The sequence below is a fragment of the Cherax quadricarinatus genome, chromosome 48, assembly GCF_038502225.1.
Source record: "Cherax quadricarinatus isolate ZL_2023a chromosome 48, ASM3850222v1, whole genome shotgun sequence".
In the NCBI taxonomy this organism is placed as follows: Eukaryota; Metazoa; Arthropoda; class Malacostraca; order Decapoda; family Parastacidae; genus Cherax; species Cherax quadricarinatus.
The window spans coordinates 18,884,876-18,906,274 of NC_091339.1; the positions used below are offsets into that span (position 1 = coordinate 18,884,876).

General features: G+C 36.5%; 1 protein-coding gene across 1 annotated transcript in view; it reads right to left on the reverse strand.

Annotated features, from left to right (window-relative positions):
* Positions 1 to 21,399, reverse strand: part of L (zinc finger protein Lobe) — a 97,085-nt gene that overhangs the window by 23,412 nt on the left and 52,274 nt on the right. The window contains exons 3-6 of the mRNA XM_053787106.2: positions 12,596 to 18,829; positions 5,975 to 6,117; positions 2,409 to 2,673; positions 1,936 to 2,097 (exon numbers count right to left, since the gene is read on the reverse strand). Coding sequence (XP_053643081.2) covers positions 1,936 to 2,097; positions 2,409 to 2,673; positions 5,975 to 6,117; positions 12,596 to 18,829 — 6,804 coding nt within the window. The remainder of the gene's footprint in view (positions 1 to 1,935; positions 2,098 to 2,408; positions 2,674 to 5,974; positions 6,118 to 12,595; positions 18,830 to 21,399) is intronic.

Genomic DNA, 21,399 nt, shown 5'->3' on the forward strand with positions numbered 1-21,399 from the left:
ATGACCAAATCACCTCAACCCCTATTCAGCCCTCTGACCTTACTTTTATTAACTCCACACCTCCTCCTAATTTCCACACTCTGAATTCTCTGTATAATATTTACACCATACATTGCCATTAGACAGGACATCACTGCCTCCAGCAGCCTCCTCGCTGAAGCATTTGCAACCCAAGCTTCACACCCATATAAGAGTGCTGGTACCACTATACTTTTGTACATTCCCTTCTTTGCCACCATGGATAACATTTTTTGTCTCCACAGATACCTCAATGCACCACTCACCTTTTTTTCTTCATCAATTCTATGGTTAACCTCATCCTTCATAAACCCATCCGCTGACAAGTCAACTCCCAAATATCCTAAAATGTTCACTTCTTCCATACTCCCTTTCCAATGTGACATCCAATTTTTCTTTATCTAAATCATTTGATACCCTCATCACCTTACTCTTATCTATGTTCACTTCCAACTTTCTACCTTTACACACCCTCCCAAACTCGTCCACTAACCTTTGCAAATTTTCTTTAGAATCTCCCATAAGCACAGTATCAGCAAAAAATAACTACTCCCATTTTGTATTTGATTCCCCATAATTTAATCCCACCCCTCTCCCTAACACCCTAGCATTTACATCTTTTACAACTCCATCTATAAATATATTAAACAACCATGGTGACATTACACATCCCTGTCCAAGACCTACTTTTACCGGGAAGTAGTCTCCCTCTCTTCTACACACCCTAACTTAAGCCTCACTATCCTCATAATAACTCTTTAATAACTTACTACCTATTCTATATACTTGCAGCATCTGCCACATTGCTCCCCTATCCACTCTATATGCCTTTTCTAAATCCATAACTGCAATGAAAACTTCCTTACCTTTATCTAAATACTGTTCACATATATGCTTCAATGTAAACACTCGATCTACACATCCCCTACCCACTCTAAAGCCTCCTTGCTCATCTGCAATCCTACTCTGTCTTACCTCTTAATTCTTTCAATAACAACCCTACTTATGCAGGAAAAGAAAAAAAAAGGGAACATACCAAAGTATAAGAGTACCAACACTTACATGCTTGTGAGACATGGGTTTTTAGATGTTGCAGTAAGGAGGAGGCTGGAGACAGGGATGTCATGATTGAGAGAAGTGTGCAAGGTGAATATTATGCAGAGAATTCAAAATGTGGAAATTAGAAGCATGTGGAGTTACCAAAGGTTTAATTAATGGGACTGAGGAAGGGTTATCAAGGTGGTTTAGGTACTTAAAAAGGATGGAGCAGAATATGACTAACTTAATTAAAACATTAATATGTACTTAAAATTGTACTGTTTTATCACAGCAAATTGTACTAATCATAATACTGTACTGTTATCTGCTGCAACACTACTACAAATCTTTTAATTATAAAACTTTGGCTACCTCACTGTAATAATAAGGTAAATAATGGATAATTAAAATTTATCACTAACCTGTCTAGTTTTAAGTAGTCTGTCAGCATTAGGATTAGTATGCCCAACTTTCTTCGTACTTAACCCGTAAACGGTCCAAGCAAATCTACGTTCACATGTGTAGTGCTACAAAAGTAGATCTATTTTTTTTTTTTGCATTTTCAAATATAAAAAAAAAAAAAGTAGATAAAAGTTTTTTTTTACACATTTTCAAATGTAGAAAAACAAAAAGAAGATCTACTTTTTTTTACATACTTTCAAATGTTGAATAAACGTATATATACGTTTGGACCGTTTACGGGTTAACTACTCTCTATAAAATGTAATCACACATTTGTAACATTTGCAAAGAAATAAAATCTGTATTACCAGACCTATCCAATTCACTAATATTCAAGCATGTCCTGATGAAATAAGAGAGTTTGAATCTTAAAAATAAAATCTTCAACACTGAAAGGAATGAAATTTTAATACCAACCTGTAGATGAGCTTGATTTCTACAGTGTGCATGACAGATGGGACACCGAACAGTGGCCAGTGGGGATATTGTTGGTGAAGGCTCCCCAACTGGAGAGGCTGTCAAGTCACCAGGAGAAGACCCTGCTCCTAGCTCTATTCCCCGTGGGCTTAATAACTGCTCCTGTAAACAAAATTTACATCATTTTTTTTTTTAACAGCCATCTCCCACAAAGGCAGAGTGACCCAAAATAAGAAACTTTTTTTTTTTTTTTTTTTGCATTATGTAATTTATACATGCATTTTAGTCGCCTCTTACAACATGTATGGCTTATTGCAGAAAGATTCTTCTCTACTTCCCCATGGAGTAGTAGTAATAAATTAAGAAAAATAGGATTGGAAGGAATTTACAAATTTAACTCTAATGTGCATAAATTAAGATACTAAAATATAATGATTGATTTGTTTCTAGACTGAACCAGAGCTACTGCTTACTTTCTGAGTATCCTTCAAGAGGTGATTCAGTGCCTGAGAGTGCACATCTCCAGAGGTATCTCTCAACAGCTGGGTTAGAGTGTGGGTTTCTCCTGGTCCTTGAGCATCTTTCAATAATTGATTAAGAGCATGTGCTGTGAGTTTGGCTTTGTGGTTTTGCATGTGAGCTGTCAGAGCTGCTGCAGTGTTGTACCCACGATTGCAGACAGAACACTGGTATGGTTTTTGAGTATCATGCGTCTTCTTGTGAATCTTGAGATGGTCACTAGTAAAACAGAATATGTAGGATAAGCTTAGGAAGAAGTATTTAAGCAACATAATATAACTAACTCCAAAATACATGGGACAAATTACTGTAAACACTTTTTGTGACTTTTTTTTTTTTTTTTTTTAACACACCAGCAGTCTCCCACTGAGGCAGGGTGACCCAAAACAGAAGAAACACTTTCACCATCACTGTCTTGCCAGAGGTGCACTAATACTACAGTTCAGATGCCCCTCAAAACTGCAAATATCCCAGTCCCACCTTCAGAGTGCAGGCACTGTACTTTCCACCTCCAGGACAAGTCCCGCTAACTACCTTCGCTTGCTCACACTCCAAAAACAGTCATAAAAACCACTTGTCTCCAACCTTACCGTCTAGAAGTAAATACAAACAGATCTAAATGGATTGTGAAAACGTGCAATTGCATTAAGTTTTATAACCTGCGTGAACTGTATCACTGTAGACAACAAGAGCATTTCACCCCTCCATGGAAGACGTGTTCATTTAATATCACATACCTGCAAGTCCCTCCCAAGAAGCTCATTGCTAGTAATCCCTTCCTTAAATCACTTGTTAAAGCAACTGCTCAAGAAGAAATTTCTCGCCTAGCTGGTAGTAATAAGTTATCACACGTTATATACACTGATGGATCTAAACAGGAGTCTTCTGGCAGGGCTGCATCTGCTCTTGTTGCTACCTCCTTAGTTAAGAATGATAATAAATTTGTTAAGTCAGGCATAAGAATTAACAACTGGGCGTCTACACTGCAAACTGAATTGCTTGCAATCCTAATGGCGCTAAAGCTAACCTATGACACTGAGCTTGACTATCATCATTACTGATTCTATGTCGTCACTGAAGGCTCTTGACTCATATAATGACTCCAACAACATGCTCATTGGAGAAGCCAGGTATAAATACTCAAAAATCAGGGACAAAGGGATTAATGTACAATTGCTATGGATCCCATCACACATTGGATTACTCCATAATAAAGTTGATATGTTAGCCAAGAAGAGTACCAAGAAGAAGAATGTAGAATATAATTTTGGTATATCTGTGTCTAGCATTAGGAATAATATTAGGATAGAAGTAAATAATGAATATGACTGTTATAGGAATGCAGTTAGAAGCCCGAGTAGATCTATAACCCACTGTGATAACATGACCGTAGATAAGTATGTTTATGGAGCAACATGCAATGTGAACAGACTGACCAGGCTTAGGCTTAGTTACAAGTACTTCTGGCAGTTTGAGAGACACAGATCATCAAACTAAATGCAAATTATGTGATCAGGCATATGTTCACTGTCTTGAACACTATGTGCTTAATTGTCCACTTACTGAGGACTACAGAGACAGACAGTATAATAACCTATGTAACATGCCAGGATATCTTATTAATGAAAACAAGATACCAGATATACTAAGCAAATTTCCTAAATTTGCTTACAACAGGTAAGTGAACTGTAGATATGTAGATATAAACCCATATGTACACCTGTTAACTCTTTTGGGGCCTAGTTCCTAGGCCTCTTGTGTATCCATATGCTCTTGCACTACTGTCTACAGGATGGATAAGGGGTGCACAATAAACTAGCCACTTCGGTGGCAAAATCTAAAAATCTAATCCTATCTAACATGCTCTCTCACACCTGCTAAATGTTCAAGCTCCTCACATACAAAACCTCCATTACCCCCTCCCTCCAACCTCTTTTAGAGTGACCCTTGCCCAGTCTCCCTTAGAATTTAACCCCACCAAATGCAAAGTCATGAAGACTGGGGAAGGGCAAGGAAGACAGAGTATAGGCTAGGTGGCCAAAGACTGCAAACCTCGCTCAAGGAGAAAGATCTTGGGACGAGTATAACACTGAGCACATCTTCAGAAGCACACATCAACCAGATAACTGCTGCAGCATATGGGCACCTGGCAAACCTGAAAATAGCATTCTGATACCTCAGTAAGGAATCATTCAAGACACTACACCGTGTACGTCAGGCCCATACTGGAGTATGCAGCACCAGTTTGAAACCCACACCGGGTCAAGCACGTCAAGAAATTAGAGAAAGTGCAAAGGTTTGCGACAAGGTTAAGGGAAATCGGCCTGACGATACTGGAGGACAGGACGGTTACAAGAGACATGATAATGACATACTAAATACTGTGTGGAATAGACAAGGTGGACAGACAGGATGTTCCAGAGAGGGGACACAGAAACAAGGGGTCACACTTGGAAGTTGAAGACTCAGATGAGTCAAAGGGATGTTAGGAAGTATTTCTTCAGTCAGAGTAGTCAGGAAGTGGAATAGTCTAGCAAGTGATGTAGTGGAGGCAGGAACCATACATAGCTTTAAGACGAGGTATGATAAAGCTCATGGAGCAGGGAGAGAGGGGACCTAGTATCGTTCAGTGAAGAGGCGGGGCCAGGAGCCGAGTATCGACCCCTGCAACCACAATTAGGAGAGTACACTATGCCAAATAAAACCAGCTTTCCTCCAATTCTGTCCCTGTTCTTCCAGCCTTCCTCCAACTCCCATACAAAATTAGTAACATCTTGTCCCATTGTACTTCTGTTGTAACTAAGCAACTTGCTATATCATCTCTATTTAATCACTCCACAAAACTGAAAATCATTGAATCTTTTGTAACCGACTATTTGTCATTAGCTGTGCTTCTTGTTGCACTTTGTAATTAAGTGCACAAGAAATCCTACTTAAGAGTATGTCAAGTTCTTAAGTAATATTTAAGCCTTATGATTAGCTGCCCAAAATGCACTGCATAATTCTTGAGTTTCTTCTGTGCTTACCATTCTTTTATTATATGTAAACTACACTCTTAGCACAAAAACTATCATATGTACATGTGGATGTCCGGCAAGTCAAGTAGCTTTAAACTTTGTATAACAGGCATATCGTCTGGGCTCTGATAGTGATTATTCTTATGGCAGCCTTTTGATGCATTATGATAGGTTTTAATGATTAGCCACTTTAAATAAATGTATATTTTGTTCCTCTGGTGCTTGCCCATGTGTTTAGAGTTGCTGCATTTATATATTGTACTCCCATTTATTTTGGATAATTTTACACTCATTCTGAAGTACAAAAAAAAAGTTTGGTGATAGAGTATTTATTGGAAAAGCATGAGCACAGTGAACTTAAAAAAAAAAAAAAAAAAAAAAACCACAAGTTGTATCCTTCCTATCCCAGACAAGGCTACTCTAAAGACTAACTGTCAGATAAATTAAGGTCAAAATAAGTTAGGCATCACAGTACTATAACTTATCCTTAGAGACAAACCTACCTCCGGGAAAAAGCAGCCTCACAATGACAGCACTTGTACTTCTTGTCACCTGTGTGAAGTTTAACATGTCTGTCTCTGGAGCGCTTGTGCTTGAACAGACGTCCACAAAATTCACAACGAAATGGAAGTTGGTCAGCATGAGTCTGAAGACAATATTCAAATTAATAAATATTTTAAAACACATTTAAAAAATATCCTCTTATTAGTCTTCCAAAAGTTATAAGTAAAAAACCAAGTAGTAATTGTCATTTTTTTTTCTTTTTTTTAAGTTGGTCTCTCAACACTGACAACAATCAAGACAGAGGCAGCTGAAGTACAATCATACCACACAGAAATTGCAAAGTTCAAAATCAAAATTTTATTTTTTATTAAGATTACAATGTGTGTTTACATTTCATAATTTGATTGGTACAAAGAAAGCCATCATCATGCTGAGGCATTTCGGGCAGACTTAACCTAATACTTAAAGATTACTTAAGTGTAGACAGGTGAAGAGTGGTAGAATAAAAATATTCAGCATTTTGCTTTATTATTAATATGAGGTAGTACAATTAATGACACAAACATACATTTTTAAGTTTGTAATAATGGCTTAATAGTTAAGGGATAATAAAATATTTGGGAGAGTTGCTTTAAATTTGGTTAGAGTTTAGCATAGTGTAGGTATGGCTGTTATTGAGAGACGAGATGATTTTTGAGCATCCTAAATTGATTTGTGGGCAGGGGACCTCTTGCTGTTTCGGGCAAAGAGTTCTAGATCTTCAGTCCCTGTATGTGCATTGCATTTTTGCATAGCGAGAGACAGACACGAGGGATGTCAAAGTGATTTGTGCCTCGTGTTATGCCCGTGTGTTCTGTTGAAGCTGTCTAGGATAAGTTTGAGTGGAGGATTGATATTGGAGTTTAATGTTCTGTATATGTAGTAGGTGCAATAATAAGCGTGTATATTTTGTATATTAAGTAAGTTCAAGCTTTTGAAGAGTGGTGGGGTGTGTTGTCTGGTGCTGGAGTTTGTGATCATCCACGCCGCCGCTTTTTGTTGGGTTATTAAGAGGTTAAGCCGTGGTAGATCCTCAAGCACAAATACCATAGGTGAGGTAAGGGTATACAGTATTAAAAAGTGATATAAAGTAAGGAGCACCCTTTGGGGTACACAGTATCATATCTTGGAAAGGATACCTACTGTTTTGGAAACTTCCTTAGTTATATGCTAGATGTGGGTCTGAAATTTAAGATTAAAGTCAACGTGGAGACCTAGAAATTAGCCCTCGGTGTGTCTTGTAATGGGTAAACCATTTATCGATGTGTTTAGCTGGATATTTAATGCTCTGTTTCCAAAAAACATGAAGTAGGTTTTGTCTATATTGAGAGTAAGTTTGTTGGTTGCCATTCAGTTTGATATTTTATGTAGCTCGCTGTTTACTGTGTTACTAAGTATAGCTGGGTTTGGGTGGGAGAAGACATAAGTGGTGTCGTTTGCGAACAGAACTAGCTTAAGGAGTCGCGATGCATTTGGGAGGTCATTGGTGTAAATAAGAGAGTAGAGACCTAGGACTCTTTCCCGTGGCACTCCAACAACTACAGGGTGAGTATTGGAGGTCATGCCATTTGTGTATACATACTGGTGTCTACCACTAAGATAGGATTTTATGTAATTGAGTGTGTCCTCTGACCCTGTAATGCTCTAGTTTTTGGTGTAAGATATTGTGGTCTACTGTATCAAATGGTTTCCATAGATCTATGAAGAGCCCCAGAGGATATTAATTTTTTTTTTCCCCAATTGCTGTAGAGTACAGTGATTTGAACATCTGAATAACAATCAATTGTGCTTTTTTTTCTGCCTAAACCCAAACTGTCAGGGGTTCAGCATGTTATGGGATAGGAGGTAGGAGTAGATTTGTTGATGTATTTTTTTTTCAAAGACTTTAGAGAGCAAAGGAAAGTTAGATTTTGGTCTGTAGTTATTTAGTTCTGTAGGACTGCTCCTTTAAGGATCAGGATGACCCTTGCTGTCTTGAGTATGGATGGTAATGTTGAAGATTCAACAGATTTGTTAGTGTTGCAATAATGGGAGACAGCATATGAGCTGCTTTTTTATACATAATTGGTGGAAAGTTATTTAGGTCTCCTGCCTTTACAATGATTTAATTATTAGTGAGACTTCAGTAGGATTTGTTGGTGCTATATATGTATAAAATGTGTGTAATTACCAGTGAGGTAGTCTTGTGGCCGAGTATTTACTTTTAGGATTTTGCTTGCTAGTTTTGATCCTATAGTAGAATATACATTAAAACAATATCAAATATGGTTGACACAAACCCACTACCATTATAGTACGCTCCCTGCTTAGCGACGAATTAGTTTACCAATATGGTCTTAGGAACGAAACTCAATCATTAAGTAAGGAGAGGATGTACAGTTACATAGATTATCATACATAGTAGCATATGTGTACAGAACTAGGGTAACCCAAAAAAGACATGCCTATTTCCATTTGGGTGATAGAGTAAATGATTTTTTTTTTTTTTTTTTTTTTTTTTTGTGGGGTGGGGGGGGGGGGTGTCACCCTGCCTTGGTGGGAAATGGCCAATGTATTTAATAAAAAAATATACACATTTTCTGTTTTACTGCAACTATCAAGAAAGTTTTAGGGCAGGATTAATTCTATGTATATTAAGGTTTTGAAGAAAGGATTGTGTTGCCTAGCACTAAACTGATCATTTGTATAGCCGTTCTTTGTCAGGTTGCTGACTTCGGGTGATTTGCTGTAGCCTTAACCTAAATTAAGTCAAATAAGATGACTTTCCCTGATTTGTACTTTAGTGGAAGAGTAGAAATAACTTAACCAGGTAAAGTTTAAATAATTAATTTATTTGAATTCTAACTTTCCAAACTACGAATTCTCTGCATTATATTCACACCACACATTGCCCTCAGACATGACATCTCCACTGCCTCCAGCCTTCTCCTCGCTGCAACATTCATCACCCATGCTTCACACCCATATAAGAGCGTTGGTAAAACTATACTCTCATACATTCCCCTCTTTGCCTCCAAGGACAAAGTTCTTTGTCTCCACAGACTCCTAAGTGCACCACTCACCCTTTTCCCCTCATCAATTCTACGATTCACCTCGTCTTTCATAGACCCATCCGCTGACACGTCCACTCCCAAATATCTGAATACATTCACCTCCTCCATACTCTCTCCCTCCAATCTGATATCCAATCTTTCATCACCTAATCTTTTTATCCTCATAACCTTACTCTTTCCTGTATTCACTTTTAATTTTCTTCTTTTGCATACCCTACCAAATTCATCCACCAATCTCTGCAACTTCTCTTCAGACTCTCCCAAGAGCACAGTGTCATCAGCAAAGAGCAACTGTGACAACTCCCACTTTATGTGTGATTATCTTTTAACTCCACGCCTCTTGCCAAGACCCTCGCATTTACTTCTCTTACAACCTCATCTATAAATATATTTAACAACCACGGTGACATCACACATCCTTGTCTAAGGCCTACTTTTCCTGGGAAATAATTTCCCTCTTTCCTACATACTCTAACTTGAGCCTCACTATCCTCGTAAAAACTCTTCACTGCTTTCAGTAACTACCTCCTACACCATACACCTGCAACATCTGCCACATTCCCCCCCCCCCCTATCCACCCTGTTATACGCCTTTTCCAAATCCATAAATGCCACAAAGACCTCTTTAGCCTTATCTAAATACTGTTCACTTATATGTTTCACTGTAAACACCTGGTCCACACACCCCCTACCTTTCCTAAAGCCTCCTTGTTCATCTGCTATCCTATTTTCCATCTTACTCTTAATTCTTTCAATAATAACTACCATACACTTCACCAGGTATACTCAACAGACTTCTTTCTTTCTTTCAACATACCAGCCGTATCCCACCGAGGTGGGGTGGCCCAAAAGAAAAAACTAAAGTTTCTCCTTTTAAATTTAGTAATATATACAGGAGAAGGGGTTACTAGCCCCTTGCTCCCGGCATTTTAGTCGCCTCTTACGACACGCATGGCTTACAGAGGAAGAATTCTGTTCCACTTCCCCATGGAGATAAGAGGAAATAAACAAGAACAAGAATTAGAAAGAAAATAGAAGAAAACCCAGAGGGGTGTGTATATATATGCTTGTACATGCATGTGTAGTGTGACCTAAGTGTAAGTAGAAGTAGCAAGACTTACCTGTAATCTTGCATATTTATGAGACAGACAAAAGACACCAGCAATCCTACCATCATGTAAAACAATTACAGGCTTTCGTTTTACACTCGCTTGGCAGGACGGTAGTACCTCCCTGGACGGCTGCTGTCTACCAACCTACTACCTACACTCAACAGACTTATCCCCCTATAATTTTTGCACTCTCTTTTGTCCCCTTTGCCTTTATACAAAGGAACTATGCATGCTCTCTGCCAATCCCTAGGTACCTTACCCTCTTCCATACATTTATTAAATAATTGCACCAACCACTCCAAAACTATATCCCCACCTGCTTTTAACATTTCTATCTTTATCCCATCAATCCCGGCTGCCTTACCCCCTTTCATTTTACCTACTGCCTCACGAACTTCCCCCACACTCACAACTGGCTCTTCCTCACTCCTACAAGATGTTATTCCTCCTTGCCCTATACACGAAATCACAGCTTCCCTAACTTCATCAACATTTAACAATTCCTCAAAATATTCCCTCCATCTTCCCAATACCTCTAACTCTCCATTTAATAACTCTCCTCTCCTATTTTTAACTGACAAATCCATTTGTTCTCTAGGCTTCCTTAACTTGTTAATCTCACTCCAAAACTTTCTTATTTTCAGCAAAATTTGTTGATAACATCTCACCCACTCTCTCATTTGCTCTCTTTTTACACTGCTTCACCACTCTCTTAACCTCTCTCTCTTTCTCCATATACTCTTCCCTCCTTGCATCACTTCTACTTTGTAAAAACTTCTCATATGCTAACTTTTTCTCCCTTACTACTCTTTACATCATCATTCCACCAATCGCTCCTCTTCCCTCCCTCACCCACTTTCCTGTAACCACAAACTTCTGCTGAACACACTAACACTACATTTTTAAACCTACCCCATACCTCTGACCCCATTGCCTATGCTCTCATTAGCCCATCTATCCTCCAATAGCTGTTTATATCTTACCCTAACTGCCTCCTCTTTTAGTTTATAAACCCTCACTACTCTCTTCCCTGATGCTTCTATTCTCCTTGTATCCCATCTAACTTTTACTCTCAGTGTAGCTACAACTAGAGAGTAATCTGATATATCTGTGGCCCCTCTATAAACATGTACATCCTGAAGTCTACTCAACAGTCTTTTATCTACCAATACATAATCCAACAAACTACTGTCATTTTGCCCTACATCATATCTTGTATACTTGTTTATCCTCTTTTTCTTAAAATATAAATATATAAATATATAAATATATAAATATATATATATATCTCGGTAATATATCACTAGATGTGAAGAAATTACCTAAAATATGTGATGTCAAATAACTAAATTCTTTGTACTGAGCTGTGGTAAATTTCTGCCTCTGCACCACAATAATCATCATCATATCAAACAAGTATTTATTTTATTCTATCAGGCTACTTACAAAGCTAAATAGTAAACATAGAAGGAATAACAAAAATGACATGAAGCCAAGGAAAGATAGGTAGAATTTAAGTGTACAAGTTATAAAGAACCATGGCTGTATATAATAATAATAATAATAATAAATAATAATAAATAATAATAATAAATAATAATAAATAATTAATAATAAATTAATAAATAAATAAATAAATAATAAATAAATAAATAAATAAATAAATAAATAAATAAATAATAAATAATAAATAATATATAATATATAATAATTAATAATTAATAATAATAGGTATGAGTATTTACAATTTCTAAAATAGTTAACATTAATAATTCATTCCCAGTGTGACTTTTTCAGCTAACACAACACTGCTATTATACTATCAATACCATTTATAGCTACCATTATCATTTCATAAATAGATATGTAACAATCACAAAATAATAAAAAAAGTGAAGCTCACAGTTCAAACCATATTCTTAATGTGTTCAAAATCAAGAATAATTAAGTCACACTCGAAGAGTGGCATCATCACTGTTAAACCTCCCCACCATTATAGAATGCTCCAAAGTCAAAAGAGGACATATGTAAATAGTACAGTAAGAATGTACAACCTTACATGGAAAGGTATGCTGTGCCTAAAATGTAAGACAGACAACAGAGCTGTATCAAAAGCTAAGAGTATTGCAAAAACTAAAGAAAAACCAACCATTAGGTACAAAAAATATTAAAAAATACAAAATATTGTTAACAAATTTTACACACAATGTTAATAGGCACTGTAAATTCTCCTAGAAAAGTAAGGTAATTACACTTAATCTCAAGTCAGATTTGAAATAATTACTGAATAGAACTCGTTTAAAGGATCTGGAAAAACATGCCAAAGTAAAAATATGGCTCCCTAACATAATGTCAAGGTGTCTTACAGCTCTGATGTTCTTGCAATAAAATTGGTACAAACTGTTTCTTAACTCACCAGTGAATCTAATGAGCTTGTAGAGGAATTCTCTCTCTCATCTTTTAGTCCCTCTGTCTCATCTTCAGTTGCACTGCCACTGTGAGTACTGCAGGTATTTAAAAACTCACTGGAATTGCTGTCACTGAGAATGTATGTACTTCCTACACTTTTGGAACATTCATCTAACATATCCAAGACAGCAACTCCTGCATTGCTTTCATGTGAAGTTACTCTACTCTCGTGTGTTGAAACCCCATTAGTCGGTTCTTGGAAGTATAGCTTTTCCTTTTCTTCAAAGTTTAAATTTCCGAAAACATCTGTATTTGCCATTGCCTCTCTCTTGTCTGGAGAGCTCGTGTGTTGAGCAGATGGCACATGCTCAGCAGACTCTTCAATTTGTGGCCATGTATACATGGTTCCACTGCCAAGTGTAATCACATCATAAAGATCAGTTCTGAGAGCTATATCTAAAATATCTTGCTCCTCAGTATTTTTTGTAAAAGTGAGACTTCCAAATTGTGTTTCTGAAGATACAGTTAATATAGGAGATGACTTACAATCTAGAGGATTTACAATATTTTCTGGCTGCAGCTTATTTAACAGTTCTCTATCCTCAAACTTTATTTTATCTGTCTTTAGACTCTCTTCTGTTTGGAATTTCCTTTTCTTATTATAAAAGTTATTCATCGAAGAAGTGTTACAATAATTATTTTCAGAATACTCTAATGCACAATTCTTTTGTGATAATGAAGTCGTATCATTTTCTTCAATATCACTGGAACGTGAAATTTTTTTTTTCTTAATATCTTTTCTTGGGTATACATGTTCTTGTGAAGTAAAGGTTTTATAAATTAAAGAATTATTTGTAGTATTAGGTGTCAATTCACTAGACGATAACCAATTCAAATTTTGCCCACCATCACCTTTGGCAATTTCCTTGGCAATTACTACACTCAAATTATTTTGAAAACCACTGGAAAAATGGTCAAAAGGCATTTGATCAGTTTCCTGAAATGCAGGTTCTGATTGCCTCTCAAATTCTGAGAATAGGTCTTCATTTTGCAAATTTTGTTCTCTGCCTACAATACCTTCATCCTTTATACTAAATACATTAGTACTTTGTATATGATTTACTTTCCCTTGCATCACATTTGTATGTTTGCATCCATCAAAGTTATCTCTAGTTTTTAAACTATTTGTCATTGCAGTTATGAATGTGCAAGATTCTGGCAAGGCAGGAGGAGGAGGAGGAGGAGGAGGATTGCCAGTGACTGATACAGAAGATTCAGAAACAATGAAAGATTCATCTGTATCTGCTGTGTTTGTACCATACTGAATATCTTTCGTATTATTTATGGTAATATTATTATTAGGTACATAATTACGAGAAATATCAAAGAAATTCGGCAACACTGCAGGTTCCTCATCATCTGACAAAGAAACATCACTGATGCCTTGATTTTTTACATTAATGATTTTTATTGGAGGATCATCAGGATTTGACAATGGCAACAGCTCTTTTTTATAAGGTAAAGAAACTAAATCAATGTATTGGACACTGTCATTCAGCATTAACTGGGAAAAACTTGAGCACGTATCATTCAATTTCTGTTTCCTTTGAGAAATGTGCCTGACAAAAAAACTTTTTGGTTTTCTTTTACTGGCCCTACGCTGGACACAATCTCTTGGAGACTGGCCCTTGCAGTGGTTTGGGCGTAGGATACAAGGAGCAATTTTATGAATGATCTTAAAGTGAGCACCTTGCTTAACAACTGAGGATGGTGACAAGTTATCAATCGATCTTGATTCTGACTGACTAGTACCTGACCAAATGGATTCAGTTGGCATAAGTGTGTGTTGTTTCTGCTGATTGCAAAGTGAACCAGGGATGGTTTCTATTTTAGTTAAGGTAAGATTATCAGTGTTCTTGAAGCTGCAACTCTCATTCTTTGAAACTTTTTCCAACCAGGATGACTCTCTAACTAGACTTGATTTTCTTAGAAATCCCTGGGGCTCTACCGACTTTTTACCAAACTCTTGCAAACCAGATAGACTAGATTCTTTTTTTGATTGCACAGGTATAAAATTTGGGCTTACAAGTAATTTATTCATATTACGTTGATTAATTAATGGGTCTTTTACTGAAGTTTCCTCTTTAGGAGCAGCAAGCTTCACTGTAGACTTCTCAACTTCTATTATGTCTTGGAATAACATCTTTACAGTGTCTTGGTCTGCATCCTTTGTTTGTCTATCAATCCTCATGCCAATTTCATTTTCTCTCTGACTTTCTAATTCTGAAAGTTCGATGGTGCCCAACTGACAATGCTTTAGTGATTGTGCAAAGGGATACACACCTTTCATTATTTCATTTCCACGAAAACATTTTATATCAGAATATGCAACATTGAGTTTCTTATTGTAACAATTTTCATATTTATTAAAACTTAATCTTTCTGAAAGGTAATCATCTTCATTTTTATTAGACACTGCACTTTCTGAAATATCAAAGTATGGAGAAAGGTTTATTAGCATTTCATCTTTATTATCCAATTCCTGTATCTTTGCTATTCTAAACATTCCTAACTGTCTTTTCTTGGGAAGAATGTATGGATGGTACATCTGGACCTTCCACTTTGAGGCTTCTTTCATAACAATTGATGACAAAGTCTTAACAGTATCTGTACCTAATGTACTTTCTTTATTATTGCCACCTTGAACCTCAGTCCTAACTAATGGAATAAGATTATAATGCTTGCTGGCCAAAACTAATGTGTTAACCTTGTCTTCTGCCAGATTTTGCTCTTTTTCATTAGATACTGAATCATGATTTTGATTTTTGACTGTGTTTGCAGGAATGTTGTCATTAACTGCCTTATGTTGCTTTAGACAACTAAATTCACTTTTATTCATGCAGGTAACCTCTTGGGTAATACTGTTCAATTTGTGGTCCAGTGAAAATGAAGACATTTCACATTTACAACCACTCTGACTAGAAGATAATTTACTATGCTCAAATTTCAGGACAGATGAAGCTGGAAAAGACACATCATCGATCATGTTAGTACAGATGTTTGTACTAGGTTTCAAAGCCTCATTTGTAAAAGGATACTCTTGCCCACAAACTTTAATGACAAATACATTAGGTTTACATTCCTCTGCAAATGGATGAGTCCTTACCTGAACTAGCCTTTGAATATTTGTCATTTGTTCATTAGGAATGTCATCAAGCTTACACAAAAGCCCCTCTAGGTTTTCAGTTCTTTTTGTATTTCCTCTAGTTCTTGTGCTGATGGGGATACTAATGGGCTTGGCAACTGTATCACAAATCTCTTCAGACTGTGTCATCCTTTGAGCTCTAGTAGTTTGGAATTTTATTTCTCGCACATTTCTTTCACTGTTTAATTCATCTGCTGTGGTTTTTTTTGAGCTAACGTTGTGCCCAGTATTACTTTCGGTGCCCAGAGTTTTAACTGTAATACAGTTATTTTCATATTTAACATGATCATTAATTACATTTCTTTTGGGAAAGTCTTCTGGATTCTGCTGTGAAGTCAGTCCTTTGGCACAAACACTGCAGTCTGGCAAATTTGTGGACCTAGAAGATGTCAAACATTTTATTCTATTACCAAAACTGGAGTGTGAAGTACATGAATACTTACTAGAGCTTGGGAATACCAGACTAAATTTTGGCTTTGATACAGATGGTAACCAAGGAGAGCTATCACCATGCAAGACAGAGTGCACACTATATATAGTGTTAATATCGGAGGAAGGTAGCATACTAAAATACAAATGCTGCCATGGTATTGCTAGTGTTACTCTGGGGTGTTCTGGCTGACAATTCTGATCACAATTAGCAGACTTGGGTAAATTATTTTTAGAGGCAGATAAAGGGTATGTCCACAAATTTTTTTGAAGATTCGAAATGGAATACATAAAAGGATTTATACTTAACAAGCAATGACTGTTTTTTATCTCAATCTGCGAAATTTCCATGCTATCAATTTCATTGCCACTTGACTTTTTAGGAATTTTTTTGTCCCAAGTACCAACTTGAAACTGTCTGCTTCCACTGTTGCACAACTGAATAAACCGAGATGATTGATTGTATCTTGAGGTCTCGGGAAACAAATAACTGCCCAAGACTGAAGATGGTGATTTACATCTCCAAGTGCTTGTAAAAACTGCTTTACCAGTTTCCTTTGAAAATATTTCTGACTTGTCACTCTGACTGTTGCTCATCACATCATGTAATACATTGTCTACTTTTAAAAAAGGCTTCATACTCCATTCACTTTGTGAAATGGGGTAGTAAGCATTATAGGAACCCAAACTGAAAGGCCTCTGCTTCTTAGTTTTCTGAAATATATTAGTCTTGCTTATCTTTCCATTGCTCATTTTGTAAGCAATGTATTTTTTATTGTTCTTAGATTTTCTTCCTTTACACGTTCTATTTTTCCTTTTGCTTTTATTCTGGTTTAATCTGTGTTGTTGTTTTGTCGTTCTGAAAATTTTCCAAGAATAAAGATCATTAAATATGCTATTATCCAGCTCCATCAAGTCATTATCTTTGGCTGTTGATGCATTAGAAGAGCAAGTTCTCAATGCTTGTAAAGTCTGGCTTTCACAATTAACACACTTATTAACAGTTAACATTTCTAACTTAGGAGATGAAGTAATGTACATGTATTTATTAATATTTGTAGAGGTTTTCCTAAGATTGGCTTTACAGTGCTTTAAATTAGTAGGTGGTTGATCAAGATGCCTCTGGCATAACATCTTTTCATTACTATTACCATTTATCTCTCCATTTTCAATACTGGTCTGTTCAGTCACACGTTCTTTAAAGGACATGGAGCATTCCTCATCACCTGAGCTATATATACAGCAATTGAAACAAGAATCATTTTTATTACCACAGTCTAAGTACACCTGTTCTTTTTCTCTAAATACAAGAGAAGATGAAGTCTTAGCTTCAGGTGTTCTCAACATCTCTTCACAACCAGATAATTTTTCATGTGTAAAGTTACTGCTATGGCTTGCTTCAGATTCTAACTGTTTTGATTCCATTTCAATAAAGTGAAACACTTCCTCAGAGATTTGATTCCTCTTAACTGCATTATGATTACCTTCCATATTTTTTAATTCCTTTTCAATGTAATTAAACACTTCATCATGCAACCACACATTTGTGTACGATTTATTAGTATAATTTTCTTTTGTTGAAGATTCATAATCTTTAATTACTTTACATATTCGATTCCTCTTAACTGTGTTATGATTGCCTTCCATATTTTTTAATTCTTTTTCAATGTAATTAAACACTTCATCATGCAACCAAACATTTGTGTAAGATTTATTAGTATAATTTTCTTTTGTTAATAATTCATAATCTTTAATTACTTCATTTACATTACCTTTATCATTTAAGTACATATTTGATGTTTTACTATCATTACTAATCTCTGTAGTACACAATTCCACATCTCTTGGTAACTTTTGTGGTAAATTCACTGAACCAACCAATCTGTCATTATGAACCCTATGTCGAGAGGCAGGAGCATCAAGCTCTTTCCTTGATAGTTGCCATCTACTTTGTTTCAGGTCTCTTTCCAAGGAGTCAGAAGTGCTATTTTCATTACAGCTTTGATTTGGTGTACTTCTCCCTTCACTTTGATACTGTTCAGAATCTGGGGAGATATTAGTGCCAAACACTGTAACATTACCATGCATGTGTGATTCTAAACTGCTTTTTTCTAATGAAAAACATTGTATACTGTTCAAACTGCCACAGTTTTTTCCTAGCACAGCACTGTCACTTAAAGCTAGCCATTTCTTAGATATGGGATTACCCATCTGTTTGAGGCTTTCTTTTCTTGAAGGCTTTCCACAATACGACTGCTTCAAGCTCTTCACTCCATGAAAGTCAAGTGTATTATTTGGATTTAATGTTCTTTTCTTACTAGAGTTTTCTTGGTAGGCATTGCAGTTGAGCTTATTATGCCGTGTCACACTATCATGTGAATTAATTTTAACATCATTTATACTGTACTTTTCACAGGCCAATTCGTCCTTTTCAAATACTGGTTCACAGTTAAAAGAATCTTTGCTAAAGTTTTCTTCCATACTTATATCAAATTTCCAAGTGTGAGAAAGCAAGAAAGGTGAAGAAAAGGCAGTGGCAGCAGAGTCAGCATGCAAAGCAGAACATGCAGCAACGGGTGACCAGGTCTCAGGTTTTAAGCCATGCAACTGAAATAAGCAAAACAAGTTTTAAAACAGAAAAACGGCTAACCATATGTACAATTTTTTTTTATATATGAAATGGATAATGTAACAATTATGTACATTTTTGCAATTTTTTTTTTTTGTTTAATATTTGTAAGCGTCTTTTGCCATAATGTTCATTACAACCTAGGTAGTAGGTTGGTAAACAGCAACCGCCCAGGGAGGTACTACCGTCCTGCCAAGCGAGTGTACAACGAAAGCCTGTAATTGTTTTACATGATGGTAGGATTGCTGGTGTCTTTTGTCTGTCTCAAACGTGCAAGATTTCAGGTATGTCTTGCTGCTACTACTACTTGCACTTAGGTCACACTACGCATACATGTACAAGCATATATATACACACACCCCTCTGGATTTTCTTCTATTTTCTTTCTAGTTCTTGTTCTTGTTTATTTCCTCTTACCTCCATGGGGAAGTGGAACAGAATTCTTCCTCCGTAAGCCATGCGTGTTGTAAGAGGCGACTAAAATGCCAGGAGCAAGGGGCTAGTAACCCCTTCTGTATATATTACTAAATGTAAAAGGAGAAACTTTCATTTTTCCTTTTGGGCCACCCCACCTCGGTGGGATATGGCCGGTGTGTTGAGAGAGTGAGTTCATTACAAAACTTTTCCAATATGCTATCTTCTAACTGGATACACCACCAAGATTAAATTAGATAATATAGTATGATCAAATCAAATCAAGTTTATTCTCTATAAAGATTACAATGTGGGGTTTACATATTATAGGATATTGTGTGGTTTATATATTATATAAAATTAATTACAGAGGGCCACTATCACACCTAGCATGACTAGGCATTTCGGGCAGGCTAAAATTAATTCAAAACTATACTGGTACAGATTAAGGAGCATGTTGGTATTAAGGCTAAGTAACTGCATTACAGTTTGTAAATTTAGCAAAGTGAATGGTTTTGTTTTGGTACAATACAGTTTCTATTGAAGCTACAAACCAGCCCTTAATGTGAGAAATCATAAAATTTCAGACAATTATAAATAGCTACGTAGTTAGTTTTCGATACAATGTTTATAAGTTTCCACATTAATGACATTTAAAATACTGTTGTACAGCACAGTATATCTACCATAAAGATAATTAAAATATGGGTTGACCAGGATAATAGTATAAAAAAAAAAGAAAAGGGGAGGGCCCCCCCAAAGTCTTTTCACTTATATCTATTATAGCAAAGAAATGCTGATCATTTTATGAACACATTATAAATTCCAGTCACTGGAAACAGTGAATCCCATGATTATCATTGGTGCATTGCATGTATAAACTGTGTCCATGCAAGTGTAGGTCCATCCCCCACTGAAAATCCTTACTATTTACACATTATTTTTAAAGTAGTTTGGCAGTTTATGGGGAGAGGCAAGGAAATACCAGTTTACTTAATAATGCAGTCAGTATATACAGTTCACCATTTTTTTTTTTTCAACAAGTCGGCCGTCTCCCACCGAGGCAGGGTGACCCAAAAAGAAAGAAAATCCCCAAAAAGAAAATACTTTCATCATTCATCACTTTCACCGCACTCACACAATCACTGTCTTTGCAGAGGCACCCAGATGTAACAGTTTAGAAGCATATATAACATACCCCTCTAAACTGCCAATATCCCAAACCCCTCTTTTAAAGTGTAGGCATTGTACTTCCTATTTCCAGTACTCAAGTCCGGCTATATAAAATAACCAGTTTCCCTGAATCCCTTCACTAAATATTACCCTGCTCACACTCCACCAGCTCGTCAGGTCCCAAAAACCATTCGTCTCCATTCACTCCTAACACGCTCACACATGCTTGCTGGAAGTCCAAGCCCCTCACCCGCAAAACCTTTACCCCCCTCCCTCCAACCTTTCTGAGGATGACCCCTACCCCGCCTTCCTTCCCCTACAGATTTATATGCTCTCCAAGTTATTCTACTTTGATCCATTCTCTCTAAATGACCAAACCACCTCAACAACCCCTCTGCAGCCCTCTGACTAATACTTTTATTAACGCCACACATCCTCCTAATTTCCACACTCCGAATTTTCTGTATAATATTTACACCACACATTGCCCTTAGACAGGACATCTCCCTTCCCTCCAGCCACTTCCTTGCTGCAGCATTTGCAACCCAAGCTTCACTAATGTGAATTTTTAATTGCAAAGATCTACAAGGAAGGTTATCTTTCGATACTGCATTTTCAATGCCTAATCCTTTGGAGCACAAAACACCTGAAGGGAATTTTTCCTTGCAATTATTACCTGTAGCACCATTTAGGCGTTACAAAAAACAGTAATGTGTAAAATATAAAAACTGCTAGTGCTTTTGTAAACTTTTAACTACTGCCTACAGGATAGGTAATAAAGTGCCTAAGGCAATTTAACTCCCAGAAACCCTATACAATTGGAAAAAATTCAAGAACAACAAAGAGAATATTAATGAGTACATATACTATGATGCAGCAATTGATGCTGTAATTGTACTATAATAGTTTCCTCATTAACTAGCAAATTGCTAGTTACATCAAACATCTATGGTATAAAATC